General features: G+C 50.3%; 1 protein-coding gene across 7 annotated transcripts; it reads left to right on the top strand.

Annotated features, from left to right (window-relative positions):
• Positions 1-39: 39 nt before the first annotated feature.
• Positions 40-16,949, top strand: aff3 (AF4/FMR2 family, member 3). 7 transcript variants are annotated; one of them, XM_023824174.2, is made up of 19 exons: positions 40-171; positions 3,244-3,288; positions 5,033-5,122; positions 5,623-5,653; positions 5,781-5,844; positions 7,216-7,267; positions 7,869-7,897; positions 8,515-8,734; positions 10,172-11,590; positions 11,741-11,832; positions 12,685-12,874; positions 13,205-13,338; positions 13,538-13,601; positions 13,841-13,977; positions 14,144-14,215; positions 14,362-14,455; positions 14,568-14,617; positions 14,708-14,886; positions 16,069-16,949. In XM_023824174.2, the coding sequence occupies exons 1-19, from the start codon at positions 112-114 to the stop codon at positions 16,188-16,190; spliced, it is 3,144 nt and encodes a 1,047-aa protein (XP_023679942.2). In that variant the 5' UTR covers positions 40-111; the 3' UTR covers positions 16,191-16,949. The 7 variants fall into 7 exon arrangements, with proteins under 7 accessions (XP_023679942.2, XP_023680763.2, XP_023679103.2 ...); XM_023824995.2 differs by having other exon boundaries at positions 5,620-5,653; positions 7,872-7,897; XM_023823335.2 differs by having other exon boundaries at positions 5,620-5,653.
• Positions 16,950-17,950: the final 1,001 nt, after the last annotated feature.

Raw genomic sequence — 17,950 nt, 5'->3', positions numbered from 1 at the left:
TTCCCCAAACAGCCTTGTTTACCGAGCGACGCCTCCCGGTGCGCGGAGCCGGAGCTGCACCTTCGCCGAGATGGACCTCGGAGCCGGGAGGTGAGAGGAGCCGCGCCGACGATGATCGGGATCGGAAGCAAACTTCTCAGCGTCTGTCTGATGGTTCGTTTCGCGGCTGAGGTGAGAGATCCTGGTATGCGGACCGGTCACCGCTGCGTCCTTAGCAATTTCCTATCTAACGCTGTCTTTAATGCATATTACCATTTAACTTGTAAACAGATTGTTGTTAATCACTATTTTAAACAAGTCATTGATGCTGCAGGAAATAATTTAAAAATATATTTGTTAATGGTGTAAGGTGTGTTTGTATGTGTATCTACGCGCTATAACGGTAGAAAGGATCTGAAACACGGCTGTTGTTGTGGATCTTGCGGCTTAACGGCTTCCTGTCTGAACCGATCTCTTCTTTTTAGTTTTGAGACTACATAAGTGCCGAAAATAACCCGCTACGCGACGTGAGACAGAAAAAATGACTCGACTGCAAACTTATAAAACAGAAAATGCTGTTGCAGAATAGATATGGTGTGCGATGTTGCAGGAAAGTCTTTTTAGGGGGATGGATAAAGGCACAGGGTAAAGTTGGAGAATGTCTGTCCTGAAGGTGAATTCGTGTGAGAGGTAGGAGCGTCGTGTGTCCGCGCGTCTTGTCCTTCGCTGCAGCCTTGACGTGACTTTTTAAGGCTCGTTGACAAGTAAGCAGCCTGTTAGTATTAGAGACGAGTTTATAGCGGACTGATGGGTGAGGTGTGAGGAAAAATTACCATCCTGCCCAGTTTGCGTCAGCGGTGATGGTTTGGAAATAATCCAACGCCAACTTCCTTTCACATACGGGCCCCCGCAAGACCATAGAAAACAGTTGGTTTTGAGGTACACAGTACTGCACCTGCACTAACAGCCGCAGATGGGAGGCTGCTGTCAGATAGGTGAGTTCTTACCGGCTGCGGGTCGGTACTTGTTTTTTTTTTTTTTTATAAAAGTATAATATTAACAACTGAAAAACTCGAGCATTTGTTACATAGGCAGTCAGTGGCCCTTTCCTGTTCCTTATTCTCCTGCTTCCCAATCATAGTCTGGGGCCTTTAGAGTTTCCATGACGGTGTTGCCACTCGAGATAAAGTGTGTGCGCATGTGCTGACTTTGACAGTCACACCCTTTCTTCCATTCGCTGCTCCTTTATACTATTGATGCAGTTTGCTGTAGTGTGTGATACTTACTGTACTCAACTCATCGCAACTCAACTCAAACTTTATTTGTAGAGCACATTTCCAGACATGAAGGTGACACAAAAGTGCTTTCCAGGAAAAATAAAAACACACAAAAAAACAAAACAACCATATAAAACTACTTAGCAAAAAGTCACAGATAACAGGTGGGTTTTAAGCTTAGTCTCAAAGGCTAATATGGAGGCAGAGCCATCATGCGATGGTGGCTTGTTCCATAGCTGCTGCCAAAGCACAACCCACCTTATCCTCAGCCTGGACCGGGGGAGACGCTAGGAGCAACTAGCCAGATGATCTAAGAGAGCATGATGGAGAAAGGAAGTGAAGAAGGTCACCAGCTATGATGGACCAGCCCGTGCAAGGCTTTGAACACCATCAGCAAAATCTTGTGTCAATCCTATATCTAACAGGTTGCCAGTACAGAGAGGCCAGGGTAACAGTAATATGATAATGTCTCGGTGTCTTAGTTAAAAACCTGGCAACCGAGTGTTGCACACACTGGAGGCGTGACGGAAGAGACTGGTTAATTCTGAGATGCAGCGAATTATAGTACACGAGTCTGGAGGTCACAAATGCAGGAATAACCTTACTACTATTGTAGTGTCAATGGTTATTAACGGATCAGGAGCCCGTATCATGAAGCTGGATTTTTGCGTTGGCAAGATAACTTGTTGAATTTAAGGTAGTCTGTAAAAAAATGTAAGTGAAAGATGATAAAGTCCATTTAAGCTGGAGTACCTTAACACCAACAAGCTACCTAGTTAACCAACAAATCTCGCTCCGTGATGCAGGCCCCAGGATAAATGAAGAGTTATAATAAGTTATAAATGCACGGTGACAATATTCCTTTATGTGGAACCACTGAAATGAGCTGAACCGTTTGCTGTATATAAACTGGCAAGAAGAAGCACATCAGATCACTAAGTAAAGATGCCACATAACAACATATGTGACAAATGGACCGAAAAAATACTTCAGCACAAAAGCTGGAGCTGCACTCTGCCCTGCGGCGCTGCTAACTGCAGCTTCAGACCAATCCTTCTACTTTGAAGTAGTAAAGCAGAGAGATTGTAGTTAGTAAAACTACTTCTGAGGATGCTGTCGCATTGCCAGGCCTAATTGGAAACAGACGCAAGCATTTGTGTGTGTGTGTGTGTGTGTGTGTGAGTGTATGTATGTGCGCACTTGTAGGGTAAACATATCCTTATGGGGACCGCTCATTCATTTCAATGGGAAAAATGCTAACGCTAACTATGACAACCTTAACCCCTACTCTGCCCTAACCTTAACCATAAGTAACCAAACAAAATACAAGAGTTTTTGCATTTTTAGTTTTTTCATAGCAGTCACCGATTTTTATAAAATAGAGTTTTCCCTTATGGGGACCAGGAAACCGGTTCCCATAAGGGAAAAAAAACAGATATTTATCACGTTATGGGGACATTGTGTCCCCATAAGGATAGGTAAACCCACTCGTCTGTGTGTGTGTGTGTGTGTCCACATCGTTAAAAGTCTCTTCAGGCTCCAGTGAGTATATTGCAGCGGTAGCTTCATAAAAACTGCAAGATTTAAAATACACATTATATTTATGTGTCTTGTTCTGTTGTTGGAAAAATGCAACCATGTGCAGGGCAGGCCTGCAGATGCATGTAGAGCACTGTGGTTTTGTCTCTCGACGGGTGTGTCGGTGTCTCCGTGTGAGCAGGCGAGCTTGTGAGGGTGCGTGTGCGTGCACCTCTGCGGTCGTCTCCGTTCCACTGCGGACCGAGCCGACTGACTGTCTGCTCACGTTTAAAGGGTGACAGGAAGCCAGCACAGTAACCTGTTAAACCATCTCACACTCACCCTGTCTGTCCAAACGCCTTTTCAAAAAATGCCTCGGTCTGCAGACCCCCTGTAAGACCCGGCCCCCCAAACAAAGCCAGCGTCGGGTTGTCTTAATGATGCCAGTCGTATTTGCCTCTTCACACAGAGCCGGGGAAGGGCTGAGGAGAGCTGTGGAGAAGACTTACTGAGGGTAAGGCCCAAATGTTCTCACAGCGTTACGCTAAAATTGTGACCAGGACTTGTTTAAGCGTCTGGGGCGGCCAGTTCTTCTAATAACCACCACTGGGTCAGAAAGAGACAGTTTAGGTTGGACAGTAGTGGTTACCCTAGCAGATTCATGGGGGGGCAGCATCTTACAGGGGGCCATTAATATGAAAAATTATATGTATGATTGAGCATGGGGTGGGAAGAATGGACATGCTGGATATGGCGGAAGGGAAGGAGGGAGTATGGGAGAAACGGAGAAAGAAGGTAAACCATCACTGCCAACGGGTGTGTGTCTACGCCATGGAGGGGCAACAAGGGCGAGAGAGAGAGAGAGAGCAGCATGTCCACCTTGGGAGGCTTGTTGTTCAGAGGGTGGAGAGGAGAGAGGGATGAGGTGAAATCCTCTGTGACTGAATGAAGGAAAGATAATGAAGGTGGAGGGAGCAGCTGTAGAGGGGGGGGGGGGTTTGCTGAGGGAGGAGTGTTTATGTGACGGGAGGGAGACGGGGGTGTGCGCATACATGTGTGTGTGTCTGAGGCATTCCAGGGGGCTGGGCTGGGGGGCGCGATATCATCAGAGCCATCCCACCCTGTGACAGGAGGAAGCTGCACAGGTCAGCGCAGTGCAGATACCCAGCCTTCCACAAAACGGCACAGACACAGCACAGCACCGGGGGAAGGCTGCTGTGAAGGACGTCCGAGCAGCCGTTCCTCAGCCGGGTCTCAGAGGCAGGAGCTCAGAGCTTCTCTGGGCCTCCTTTGCTATCGCACATTCAGCGCCGGTCCTCGTCTTGTTCAGGACAGGGACCGCATGACCTCTGATAATTTTGTAGGTCATACACATCTACGCCTTTCCCCCTCCCCATGCACACCTGGTGGACGCACTACCTGAAGAGCAAAATGAAGGGGGTGCAGCATATTCACGGTTACAGGCAGGTCTCCCCCTAACCGCTCCAGCTGGCAGTGGGCCCACGTCTGCCATACCTCTCTCCATCTTGCCTATCGTCGCTAGACAGTGAAAAACATGCCCCTCCAAAAATCCATTATATTAGGAGCATGAAGAAATACATTTTCTCCAGAACTACTTTACATAAATCAAAAACAACGTAATGAGACTCCCTTAGCACCGCAAATAGAACCCTATCTTGACACAGCCGTCACCGAACGGTTTAATGTCTTAAATGGACTTACGTGGATTGTTGTCAGTGAGGCAAATATGTCAGTGCCTGCAAAACAGAAACTAATCTCGCTATATATTTCTAAGTAACAATGACGTTAGTTAGCTAGCTATCTAGCTATCAATATTAAATTGTTAAAATCTGCAATGTGAAGTAATCCAACTGGTTCAAACATAAATACTAATTAAATGGATGCCTTCATACAGCATCTTTTTATTGGTCAATTTCATGTCAGATGTTGTCAGTAGACAGAATGGGTTTATTCCCTCAATAGTAAAAGGTCATCTGACACTGAACACATACAGGTTTCTGATTAACTTCATTACTTTACATGCCAGATGGCTTTAACAACAGCGTCTGAGAATTCTGAATATTTGTGTTATACATTTTTGTGAATATTAATACAGTCTTCCAAGGCTTTCCAGACATTATTCCAATTTTTCCCCAGAAAACACTTAGAGAGAGCACTACGTCAACACCCTGATGTGCAGGGAGAGTGTTGCCCTGCCCATGACCCTTGACCCCTAATGGCCACATCCTCCCACACAGGAAATGACCCACTCCTGGCCCCTGCCTTTCTCCTCCCTGCAGTCCTCAGGTGGAAGGGAGCCCCACAGCCTAATCCCCTATAGCTCCCAGGTGTGTTAACCCTCTGCGAGTCGACGGTTGGTCTTCTACAGCTGGACGTTATTAGATACACAGAGCCTACTGTCCAGCAACCAGCACTGCTTAAGTTCATATCACCCTGCTCTACACACAGCCGACTGACCTTGTTCAATTTTACGCTGCAATAGCTGACTGGTAACAATTAGACCCCCCACCCCCATAAAACGTAACCCGGGAAGGGGACTGGGAGGGCGAAGCTTAGATGTTTATGACCAAAATGCCAGTAATCACCTCAAGGAACAAACTAAAGTCAAAGGTGACCATTTTATTTGCTGTTGGTTGAGTTCAGGATTAGTTTGAATTAGACCCCTGAAACTCTACCCACATGGTCTGGGCACTATAAGAGGAGGCCCCCACCCCCAACCCCACCCCCTCCCGGCTGCTATTTTTATCCAAGTAGCTACTGCATCTTGGCTGGTGTATGTGATCTATTCCATGAGTAGTGAATTTGCTACTCCTCTCCCTTCCAGCAGACAAAACATCATGGCTCCCTACACAGGCACTGTGAGTATCTCCATCGCCGATCCGTGCCGGATCCTTGTCACCCGGCCGTGAGGCCCGGGGGGGGGGGGGGTGGAGGCCCGTGACTCCCGGGTTTGACTGCTCTCCCTCCTCTCTCCTTATCTCTCAGCCCCCGCAGTCAGGACAGACAGTCATGCCAGGATGACTGTCCCTCTCACAGCGCCTCACAAGTCGTAAGTGGGCCTCTCGCTCGCCCCGAGTTCCAGAGAACGAGGCCCCTCCTCCATGGAGTGCAGTGACAAACACACACTGACACACACGACGCATGTTCAGGGACACCCTGCTTTAGGGCCATGGGACATCTGACTATACTGTTGGACCTTCAAACAGAGTACTTGACCTGGTATTTTTCATTCTAAATAAAGGAATCAGCATTTATCTCCCCCCCCCCCGGTTGAGCCAGCAGTGAAATAGCCTGGAATTTCACACGGACCTGTTTCTGTGTAGTGTCAGTCTGGGTGAGCATAACTCAGCAGTGTGCTTGGATTCTGTGCACCAGTCACACCAACCCACACTGCGGTAAACAGGGAAAAAAATGAAACTACCATTGCTAGAAGATGCACATCTGTAAAGACCGAAATTTGACTGGAATAACAATGTCGCCCGAATGCAGATGTTACAGTCGAGTGAGAATCAAGCTGTTCTTCTGTCCCTCTGAAGCAACATCTTGAGTTTCGTAACTATATAAAAACAATGTTGCGCGTCAGAGAGATACGAGGAGGAAATCCCCCCCTTTCATGACAACCCTGATGGTCCTGCCTGGTGTGAGGCCTGGATTGGTCAACAGATCCAGTCATGTGACCCGGATCGCTATGACACAGCCACAGCAGGCAGCCACAGAGTGGGGCAAGAGAGTTACGACCCCGACAGCTTTACTGCTGCAGCCGAAAGTCTGGAAACGGCTCAGAAGAGGCTGCTTTTCCCACCCACCTGATTAACTAACCGCAGTTTACAGGCTGTCATTTGATTAAGAGAGAAATGAAAACGCCGTCAGACAGTGGGCGGAGAAAGTGCCTAAGCCATGCTTTTGTCCTCTGAGTGGGGGAGGAAGTCATAAAGGTCTCCATTTTTTTTTTTTTTTGTGTGCCTAACTGTAACCGCTAAAATGCATTAATTCATGTTCCTGGAGGAACATGCTGTTGCACCTTATAAGTGAATTAAGGCTTTTCCTGACAAGGCAGAATATCAGCAATTTACATTAGATTTATACATTAGCAGATGCTTTTACCCAAAGCTTGGAGGTAATAAGCAGCTGTGGGCAGCAGCTGGGGATAAGGGCCTTGCTCAAGGGCCCCTCTGCAATATTATTACTCTGCCGGGGGATTTCAACCCACAACCTTCTGGACATGGACACAGAGTTCTAACTTACATAGCTATACACTGCCCCTTCACCAGTCATTTACCAGCAACTCTTCAGTAGGTTACAAGTCACCAGTTATCACTTTAATAGTTAAGATAATAGCTAGTAGCTGTAGTAATGGGTTAAGTACTGGAAACTAACAAAGAATGTGTAATAATGTGCACCCCCCCATCCCCCCGTCCAGGATGCTGGAGGACGACCTGAGGCTAAGCAGTGATGAAGATGAAGCCACCACGGTAAGCAGAGCCCGAAGCGGCGGCCGGCATGGCGGGACCACCACCCACACGCTCATCCATGCTGTTCTCCCAGAAAGCATTTCGGAGAATGAGTGGGGGATTGAAACATAGTGTGGGACCCAGCTGGGTGGACAGCGCAGTCGACGGCTAGGAGCTGTCGCCTCTGACCCGACCTGACTCGCTGTCTGTATCTCCCCCCCCCACCCCCCCATCTGAGGCCGTCATGTCAGGGAGGGCGAGATGTGGCCGGGTGTGGCTGTAACATGGCTGCCGGCAGGCTGCTAAATGAACCCTTTGTCTTTGCTTGACCCCCCCCCCCCCCCCAACATCGCTCACCACTTCCTCTGGGACACTGGCTTTCGGAGACCATGCCACTTGGGAGGCTCTGCGTCACTCACACACACACACACACACACACACACACACTACCCTTAGCTTAGCATCTTAGCATTATTCCAACTTCTGAAACTGCTCCGTGGTGTTTCACTGCGAAACATCCCATAATAAAACTGGACTGTGAAGTTGGGGGCAGCGACAAGCAGGACCCTGGTTCAATGACGATATGCTCTCTCTCTCTCTCTCTCTCTCTCTCTCATTACAGCAGTCTACCTCTGGGCTCACACATGGCAGGTAATCCTAATCGATAAGATTAGCAGTTCATCTCTATGTAAGAAAGGGTAGAGCCTCTCGGGCCTCCTCTCCGCCATATGAGTCTGCTTATGGCCAGACTGCATCCTCAACTGCACTGTGTGTGTGTGTGTGTGTGTGTGTGTGAGGATGTGAGGAATGTGTCAGCTGGATGCTAGGGGTGTCTTTCCTGGGAAGCATCGCGTCTGTAAGGCAGTGTCACCAATCAGCATATTAATAATCACACTGGGTGCTTCTATGTGTGTGTGTTAGACAGTGTGAGACTAGCACTGGGTGTGTGTGTGTGTGTGTGTTAGACAGTGTGAGGGTAGCACTGGGTGTGTGTGTGTGTGTGTGTGTTAGACAGTGTGAGGGTAGCACTGGGTGTGTGTGAGTTGGACAGTGTGAGACTAGCACTGGGTGTGTGTGTGTGTGTGTGTGTGTGTTAGACAGTGTGAGGGTAGCACTGGGTGTGTGTGTGTGTGTGTGTTAGACAGTGTGAGGGTAGCACTGGGTGTGTGTGTGTGTGTGTGTGTTAGACAGTGTGAGGGTAGCACTGGGTGTGTGTGTGTGTTATGTGGGGTGGCTGAGACACCCTCTATCCTGGCTCTGACTCACAGACGTCCCCGGCACCAGAACTCCCAGCATTCCCAGCAGGCCCACGCGCAGCGCTGCTTGTCCGGCAAGAGGCTGAGACACTCCAGCTCCGGCTCGTCCAGTTCCAGCTCGTCCAGCGACTCAGACAGCAGCAGCCTGCGGTCGCACACCCCCAGCCCGGAAAGGCACTCCAAGCCGGGGACGCCCCCCGAGGATGCAGGCCTGAGCGGGAGCGTGGAGGAGGTACGCGGACATCACGGTGCTCCCGTCTGCCCACGCACACACACACACGCACACACTGGAGAGCCCTATGAAGCATTCACATGTGTGGCGGGAGGAACTCTGATTTATAGCAGGAAGTTGCCTGTGGGGGAGGGAAGGGAGAGCAGGAATACAAGTCTGACGGGGGAGGGGAGTTTTGGGTGTCATTTTCCTGCACAGGTGATAGCCCTGACTCCCCCCACCAAGCCCAGACCACTGACTACACCGCCCTGCCGTCCTGCTATGCTGGGCAGCCTAGTTAACAGTAACAGAATGGGCGGCTGGGGTTTTGCGTGCATAGCAGGGGAGCCCAGACGGGATAAACAGAGCTTCCTCTGACAGAGCAGTGATTCTGCGGGAAGGAGAAGGGGGCGCCATGTGGTTTTCATATGCGTGAAGCAGTCAGCGTCTCCGTCCAGGTCGAAGGGGGCCGGCACTCTGGGGGGGGGGGAGGCTGGATTACAAGGGATGCAGTGTCCTTATGGGAAAGAGGAATGGGGGGGGTGCCAGAGCAGAGAGCAGGCTTAAACTGACGCCGGACGGCTAGGGAGGACAGTAGAGCTAAAGAGGTGAGTATAAACTCCTTCATGGCCGCCCGCTTTCCGACATGCAGCCCGGAGGTGATCTCACGCTCCCCTCCAGCGGCGGCTGAAACCCCCATCTGGTAGGAGGCAGGATCTTCAGGCAGAATGTGGCGGGCAACAGGGGGTGGGCACCATGGCTGTAGCATTTCTGCCGTAGCACTGTTGTTGTGGGGTTGTTGCTGTGGTGTTGTTGCTGTAGTGTTGTTCCTCTGGTGTTGTTCTTATAGTGTTGTTGTTGTAGCACTGTTGCTGTAGTGTTGTTGAGCCTTAAGCGTGAAGAGATTCCTTATTCATTAGAAGGATGAACGTGACAGAGACCCAAAATAGGAGACAGGGTCTCCTGGCCAGGCGTGCTGCTGCCTGATGCTGATGACATTAACACGGGGACCCGGAAATAGCTCCCGGGAGGTGGTAATTAGCTCTTCAAATAACACCGGCATGTGGGACAAAACGGGGGGGGGGCTGACGAAAAACCAGAAGGCACTAAGGTCTACGAGCGGGAATTGTCTGCATGTTCCTTTAAGACCCGCTCTGGATAAGAGCCATGCTGTGGAATCCCGCCACCCTGGACCTCCCCCCCCACACCGGTGGTCCTGTCGCTCCAAAGCAGCAGCCGCAGCTGCCGTTACATGTTTCACATTTACAACTAATTCATTAAAAGGGGAGGCACCCCCATCAGAGTGGGGGTTACTAAGGGAGCACTGCTGCGAGTCTGACGGTACACAGGAGGCAGGACCATGAATGGAGAGCATTAGGGTTAGAGGGTGCTACATACAGGGAGGGGGCACCCTGAGCTCCAACACTCCTCCAGTCTTGTGTTTTTTCCTTTTTGTAGCTGTCGTCCAACAAGTGGCAGCTGGACAAGTGGCTGAAGAGGGCAGGATCTGGCGACAGGGGACAGGTGTTGAACGACAGGGAGGGGGAAGCCCATTCGGGTTCAGACTCCGACAGTGGCCGGACTCCCGTAGGGTCCTGGGGGAGAGAGCCCAGCCCAGGGCTACGGGGGGAGCAGACCCCCATTCCCAGTCCCGGTCTGTACTACAGCAGCCAGCCAAGTCCCCAGCTGATCATCAGTCCCAGCAGCAGTCCTTCACCCAGTCCCAGGAGTCCCAGTCCTCCCAGTGACCCTCCGCTCAGCCCCTACTCGTGCAGGAGTCCTGCTTCCGTTCGCAGCCCCACACCCCCACCTCAGCCAAGACCCCCGTGCATCCCCAAAAGCAAATCCCGTGTCAAGCCGTGGGACGCTCCTACTGCTGACCCAGAGCCCCCACGCAGACGCAGCCCTTGCCCAAACTCCAGCCCCAGGCATCGCTCTCGGCCTAGCTCCAAGCCCGCAGGTAGCCCCAGCCCCACGACAAGAGTCAAACACCGGCCCTCTGCCGCTCCCGGGGAGGGGGCCCGGCGAGACAGTGCCTCATCACAGCGGAGGGGGCATGAGGTGGATGGGCGGGCCAGGGTGCTGCCCTCTGAGAGGCGGCTGGACAGGAGGCGGACGGAGGGAGAGGCAGGGACCCTGAGGCGCTGCTGGGCCCAGGACTCTGAAGAAGAGGAGAGGACGAAGGAAGGGACGGGGCTAGAGAAGGAGCGGCGGAGACGAAGGCCACAGGGAGGAGAACCCCAGGCCGTGCAGCCAAGACAGAGGCCCCACACGAACAGCCAGAGGCAGCAGGAGGAGAGATTGCCAGGAAGCCCTGGACAGCATAGGAGGAAAAAGAGGAGAAAGGAAGAGGAGCTGCAGCCAGACTTCAGACCCACCCGCTCACCGTCCCCCTCCCCTATTCCTGTTATCCCGCCAACAGACTCTTCTTCCTCCTCCTCATGTTCAGCACCCTCAGATTCAGACTCTGAGCCCCTCTCCCCACCCCCGGTCACTAAGGTCCCAGCAGACTCAACCTCCTGTAAGCGACAGGTTCCGAGGAGGCCACAGGGTAGGACTGGGAGGGCTGTGGAGGTCCAGCCAGCGGTAGTCAAACCCAGCCAGCTACCAGCCGGTACCCAGGCAGGTGACTCAGGCCGGAACTGCTACACCTTGGTGCCATTCGGCCTTGGCGATCCACCAGGCGGACCCCGCTCACTCCTGGTGCGGATAGACCTGACTCTCCTACTCAGAGTGCCCCAGACCTCCTGCCTCCCTCGAGGTCGCTCCTCATCTTCCTCATCGTCCTCCTCATCACGAAAGGCCCACAACAATAGCGCCATGAGGCATCTTCATCGCCCTGAAAATGACCCCCAGGACCACAAGAAGAAACGAAAGGTAAGATCACACCAAATATGAGATAACCACCCATTATGAGGGTAAACTTCATGAACTAGTGAAAAACATGCAACTGACACGTAACTGAGCTTCCAAGAGCTTTACCTTGTGCTAACCCCCCATTGGTTGTGAACTGTCTGCTTCTAACAGTCAGAGAATCCTCACCAGGACAGTAAAAAGAACCATGTGCATACTGATCCCAGGTCAACCAAAGGAATGTCCACCAAGGAGTCCATCAATGGGTAAGATTGAACAAACACACAGACTGAATACACTGAACCTGGACCAACTCTTACACTCTTATTAGGTACACCTAGCTCAGGGTAGGGAATCTGATCCATGGAGAGCCAGTGTGGGTTTTTTGGAATGACTTCTGAATCAGCCAATAATAATGCAGTGTTTCTTAACTCCAGTCCTGGGCATCCACTGTCATTGGCTGATTGAGAGGCCACCCCAAAAAGCCACACCCATACCGGGCCTCCATAGATCAGGTTCCCCACCCTTGACCTAGCTAGTACTAGGTAGGACCCAGTTTTGCTTTCAGAAGCACTTTGAGAGTTCTGCGTTCAAAGAAGCCTCTCCCCACACAACTGTGCCTCTGAGCTGTTATTTCGACAGCCTTCCGATAGCTTTAATGAGTTTCATTCTCCTCTCACTAGATGTTTTTTGTTTATCGCACCAATCTCTGTAAACTCTAGACACCATGTGTGAAAAATCCCAGGAAAGTGGCCGTTACTGAGATTCCAGGCCGCTGTGTCTAGCACCAACAGTTACACCACATTCAGAAGTGCTTAGATCACGTCTTAGCCATTCTAATGCTCAGCCGAAACAGTAAACAGACCTCATCGCCCTGTCTGTAACTGTATGTATTGAGTTGCAGCCACGTGGTTCACTGTTTGGAGGAGAAAGCTGCTTGCGTTAACAAGCAAGTGTAAACCAGCCCCTGAGAGTAGATATTAACTGTTAGAGTGTCACCTACTTTTTAATTTGCTGGTACATTTTTATGGATTATATTGGCCTGGACACGCACTGACTCCCACGTTGATAATCAGAAGCAGATTCTCATGTCCTGCTCCTCCACCCCTCGCCGCCAGGCACGAAGGAGCTCTCCGGTATGAGGAGCGCAAGGCGGCGTCCCCTATGGCGGACGCCTCGGACCCCCGCAAGAGGGGCGAGCCGGGCAAGCAGGCAGGCCAGCGGAAAAGGGAGGGTGGCGCTGAGCAGCATTACCAAGAGAAGGCCGACAAGGGAGGAAACGCGAGGGCACAGAGCACGCAGCTTCAGGTGAGGATCAGCACACCGATGTGTATCCAAACTGGAACAGGTCAGCGGTCAAGCGGCGGCGGCTTTTTCGACGGGCCACCTGCTCGCCAACCTAGTGTAGGCGACATAGCATGTACCCCCAGGTCACCTTGGCCATGTTGAGAGCTACATGCCAGGAGTATGTTCATGGTCTGACCCTCAGTTTCACCTGGACCGTCCAATGTCATCTCTGAAGGGCCTTAATTATACTTGTATTTTTGGTTGGAGCTTGCTAGAAAAGAAATTTAAGCCTAAGGGTACAAGTGCTTGTCCCAGATGAGGTCATCCAATGGGTCATGGGTTTGTCACCAGGTGCCCAGGACACACCCTCAGGTGAAGGTGGAGTCACCACGTCTTCCCAGTGGTCCCAAGCCAGTATATGAAATCTGGGGAGTCTCCCCAAACCAAGCCCTGCCACCAGATGGTGCTATAATCCACCATGACACGTAAGTGCCGGTACTGAAGCCTGCACTGAAGACATCACCACACGTTACTTTATCAAATCAAAAAAATTCGAGCTGTTCAGATTCTTACTTCTAGCGTCACAGTATCCGAGCACCTGCCATGTAATGTTTGGTAGCTAAGACGAACCGGATCCAGCTGGAATGGGTTTATCACTCTGCGTGACTCTGTCTCTCTCACCAGGCTGCACCATGCTGAGTACTACATGCATGAAGCCAAGAGGATCAAGCATCGTGCCGACGCCATGGTGAGGGCGGAGGAAAGTCCATGCATGCATCTAGATTACTGTTTACACACATATGCAAAACCCACCAAAGATGCGTGACAGGACCAACTCTTTGCATGCAGAGAGTTTGGGTGCCTCCTGTCGCCTTCATTTCATTTTAAACAAATTCACCCAACTTTCAGTTTCTGCATTTCGCACAGCCATAGTACACAGCACCCATATTTAACCATTATTACATGTGCACTCCCCACTGCCACCAGGTGGACAAGTTTGGCAAGGCAGTGAACTACGTGGATGCGGCGCTGTCCTTCATGGAGTGTGGCAAGGCCATGGAGGAGGGCCCCCTGGAGGCCAAATCCCCATACACCATGTACTCAGAAACCGTGGAGCTCATCAGGCAAGGGGGGGGGGGTTATGATATTGCTAACATACGATACCATCACAGAGATCTGCACGGAGGAGCTGCCGGTCTATCTGCTGTGATGACAGTCCCACACAGAAAATGTGCCTTTACACCTGTCAGATAGAATCACACACTCACAACGTAACGGTACCTCTCCCAGATACGCCATGAGGCTGAAGGGACATTCTGGTCCGGGGGCCCGACAGGAGGATAAGCAGCTGGCAGTGCTGTGGTGAGCTCAACCCCCTTCCTGCGTCTGTCAGGTCCTCCGTCTTCTCGCTCCTCTCTCTTCTGCTAAAGCTGGGTGAGTTCAATTCTCCGACCGGGTAGGTCGGAGCCTGGTAACCTGATGTCCGTTACTTGTGCTTGGGCCTGCAGTTTCCGCTGCCTTGCTCTTCTGTACTGGCGGATGTTCAGGTTGAAGAAAGACCACGCTCTCAAATACTCCAAAGTCCTGCTGGACTACTTTAAGGTACCGCCGCAGAGTCGGGGGAGGTTGGGGGTTGGCGGAGAACGAGAACCACGGAGAGCGATGGGATCAAACATGTACCTTTGGTATGCTGAAGGCCCCTCTCTCTTTACAGAGCTCCCCCAAACCTTCTCATGATCCAGAATCATGGACCTCCTGTGGAAAGTAAGTACCAGAGTCTTCCTCCAGGGCGTCACCCCTTCAGTGGATATAATCAGGGAAGCTGACATGACTCTTGGTTCCTCTGACTTGCAGGAGTTCGGGAGCGCCGCTCAACCCCCAGGCCGGCTTGGCCGCCACCTCCCCCTCATCCTTCATCAGCATTCCCCAGCGCATCCACCAGATGGCAGCAAACCACCTCAACATCACCAACAGCGTGCTGTACAGCTACGAGTACTGGGAGCTGGCCGACAACCTGGCCAAGGAGAACAAAGGTAAGGCAGCAGACAATAAAAACATGACTGCACTGATTGTGACCTCCGACTGGGAAAAGTTTTATATTAACAGTTCTGTTTATCTACAGGCATGTCTGAATGAAGGGTTACAGTCTGTTCTTGTTTCGAGTTAAGATTAGCTAATGCCTAATGACTGGAAAATTACACGATCAGTAATGTGCTCACATCTGCAAAGCCAGGTGAAGCTGTGCACATTTACATCGATTTAATTACTGAGCTAATTTAAATACTTGCCTTTTTAAACAGTGAGAGAAATTAGGCTTCAAATTTATTCCCTGTTTCAGACCAGTGGGTAACAGTCCAGTAACCAGTAAGCAGACTGTCACCTTAGGCCCCCAGTAAGCAGACTGTCACCTTAGGCCCCCAGTAAGCAGACTGTCACCTTAGGCCCCCAGTAAGCAGACTGTCACCTTAGGCCCCCAGTAAGCAGACTGTCACCTTAGGCCCCCAGTAAGCAGACTGTCACCTTAGGCCCCCAGTAAGCAGACTGTCACCTTGGGCCCCCAGTAAGCAGACTGTCACCTTAGGCCCCCAGTAAGCAGACTGTCACCTTGGGCCCCCAGTAAGCAGACTGTCACCTTGGGCCCCCAGTAAGCAGACTGTCACCTTAGGCCCCCAGTAAGCAGACTGTCACCTTAGGCCCCCAGTTAAGCGGGCTGACACTTTCAAACTTTCAATCTAAAGAAAACATGGTACATTTTTGCTGAGCTGGCGGGGGGGGCTGCTGCTGGGCCCCCTGAATCAACCAGAGTATACATGTGTACAACCCTCCTGAAACAGCCCTAGCAGGATCTCTGAACACTTGGAGGGGGGGGGGGGTTAAAACGTTTTTTGATTGACAGTTCCTGGTCATCCCACCCACTGATGGTTTAGAGGGCTTGTGCTGCCCATTGCTAAGCAGGAGATGCCAAGATCTTGCAGCCTCAGGGAACCAGAGGTAGACATTTCAGTTCCTGAAAGTAAAAATCCAGACCAGGATTTTGTTTCAACCAGCCAGATGAGTACTCTGTGATTGTGACTCTTTGTATTCAACTAGTTGGTTGAAACAAAATCCTGGCTTGGATTTTTACTTTCTGGACCTGAAATGTCCAGCTCTGCTGGGGACCTGGCCAGTGTCCCCTCACAGCATCTCACACCCAAGTCTGTCACATGTCCCCGCAGAGTTCTTCAGCTACCTGAACACACTGAGGGGGCCCCTCACCTTGCACAGCAGTGTCCAACACATCGTGCAGTATACACGCCAGGCGTTGCAGTGGATCCGGATCAGTGCCAACCTGACTTAAGGAACACCCCCCCCCCAAAGAACAAAAGAGGTCATCAAACTGGACCAGGCCTGGGATGGTCCACCCACAGACCCAGCCACTAACCCTTTGCTGCACCTCCTGTGTCCATCGCTCTTTATGTTGGAAATGCTGGGAAATAGCTGGAAAAGTGATTTTGGAAAAACTCCCAGGGAGATGCCACACCTGGAAGAGGAAGCATGTGAGGCTGGAGCACTGAAAGGAGGGACCGTGTGAGTGCTTTCAGCTCAGGTCACATGGTTCCAGAAAGCAGCTGGGATTGGACGAGTCAGAAACAGCCCTGTGTGGGGGGTTTGGGGTAACCGGTTATTGCATTACTGAAATTGTGACTGAAGATAGAGGACAGGCATTCGTTTGGAACCACCGAGCCGGAACGGCAAGAAAAATAATGACACAAAAATCCGGACAGATGAGATACCAAGTCCTCATCTATGAGGTAGCCTGGTGTCAGTGGTGGAGACCGTGCTGTATGTGAGGCTGTGTTACCGCTGAATGCAGAATGAATGATATTACAAGTTTTTATAAGGGATTTTCCCCATTTCTCCACTTTTATATGTATAGTCCTGCAATGTATAATACCCTCTGTATTTTCCAACACAACGTCACATTGAGAGCAGAAGCAATGTGCGGTTTAATGAGGTTTTTTAAATGAGTGTCATTTTCAGCTTTTTAATGTTCCACCCTATGCAAATCCCTTCAAGGACCTGTAATTTAAGTTTTGGAATAAAATATTTTTGTCTATTTCAAATTGCCATGTCATGCTTTAACATTCTGATACAGGTTTTACTTTTACCTAACGTGGATATAAGTTTAATCAATACTTAATATCTTTATAAGTCAGTAACAGATACGTATGTCAACATAAGTGCGGTATGTTTGACTGTATGCATGGCGCCCCCTAATGGTAAATTATAGTATTTTACATTGAATTCATTAACATTTCCTTCGCAGAAAATCACCTTGGTTTTGTGTTATAAGTATGTCCGAGTGTGATTTAGTAATTAAGATAATCAATGTGTAATTACTAACACAGTATCCTGAATAATCCTGGTGACATTTTAGGGACTTGATTTTTTATGAAAATATACAGTAATCACAGAGTAAAAAGTTAAATAAACACAACCATTATTTCATAGAGCACCGCAGTTTAAAAATGGTCTTGGAGTTAATGGTCACAGCGTTGAATGAAAATATATGTGGACTGTTGTACTGAGGAAAGACCGACTTCAGAATGCTGCGCTCCAAAGGCGTATAACGACAGTTTAACGCAGAGGCGGATTAATTTATCTGGGGCCCCAGGCTGACAGCAGCATAGACACTCGGGTGTTGCTGATTTAACTAACCGTTCCATTTTGTTCACTGCCTAGGACTTTTTTTAATTTCATTAATGCGACCCTTCTTTCACGGCACAGTGTATTACTATATAGTAATAAATAATCACCTCTCACCCTACACTGCCTGAGATCCAAACACCACCTACAAATACATTCACTTACTTTTAGGTAAAACATTGTTTTCAGATATTTCTTACAGGTGCCCACGAACATGTAGTGAACATTCTTTTACCCTTTTCTCAGACTGGTTATCTAGCGCGCACTAACAGCAGTCATGCAGCTTGCCTCGCCCCGTTCAGACTGGTCTTTGTCTCTGCTTAGACGTGATAGCCTTACAGACTGTGTGATTATATACTTATCGCACTTTCGCATTCAGCCCTTCCCGTTTGTGTCTGGTGCTATTACATG

This window comes from Paramormyrops kingsleyae, chromosome 1, assembly GCF_048594095.1.
Source record: "Paramormyrops kingsleyae isolate MSU_618 chromosome 1, PKINGS_0.4, whole genome shotgun sequence".
Taxonomy (NCBI): domain Eukaryota; kingdom Metazoa; phylum Chordata; class Actinopteri; order Osteoglossiformes; family Mormyridae; genus Paramormyrops; species Paramormyrops kingsleyae.
Note: the sequence above shows the minus strand (reverse complement) of the source record. Positions and strands in the feature narration are given on the sequence as shown.

What these genes read in the sequence shown, in the direction of transcription:
- aff3 (XM_023823335.2), top strand. Translation starts at nt 112, where the DNA reads ATGATCGGGATCGGAAGCAAACTTCTCAGCGTCTGTCTGATGGTTCGT. An exon ending in ATGAAGATGAAGCCACCACG is followed by an intron (nt 7,268 to 7,868) that starts GTAAGCAGAGCC and finishes CTCTCATTACAG; the next exon opens with CAGTCTACCTCTGGGCTCAC. An exon ending in CCTGGCCAAGGAGAACAAAG is followed by an intron (nt 14,887 to 16,068) that starts GTAAGGCAGCAG and finishes ATGTCCCCGCAG; the next exon opens with AGTTCTTCAGCTACCTGAAC.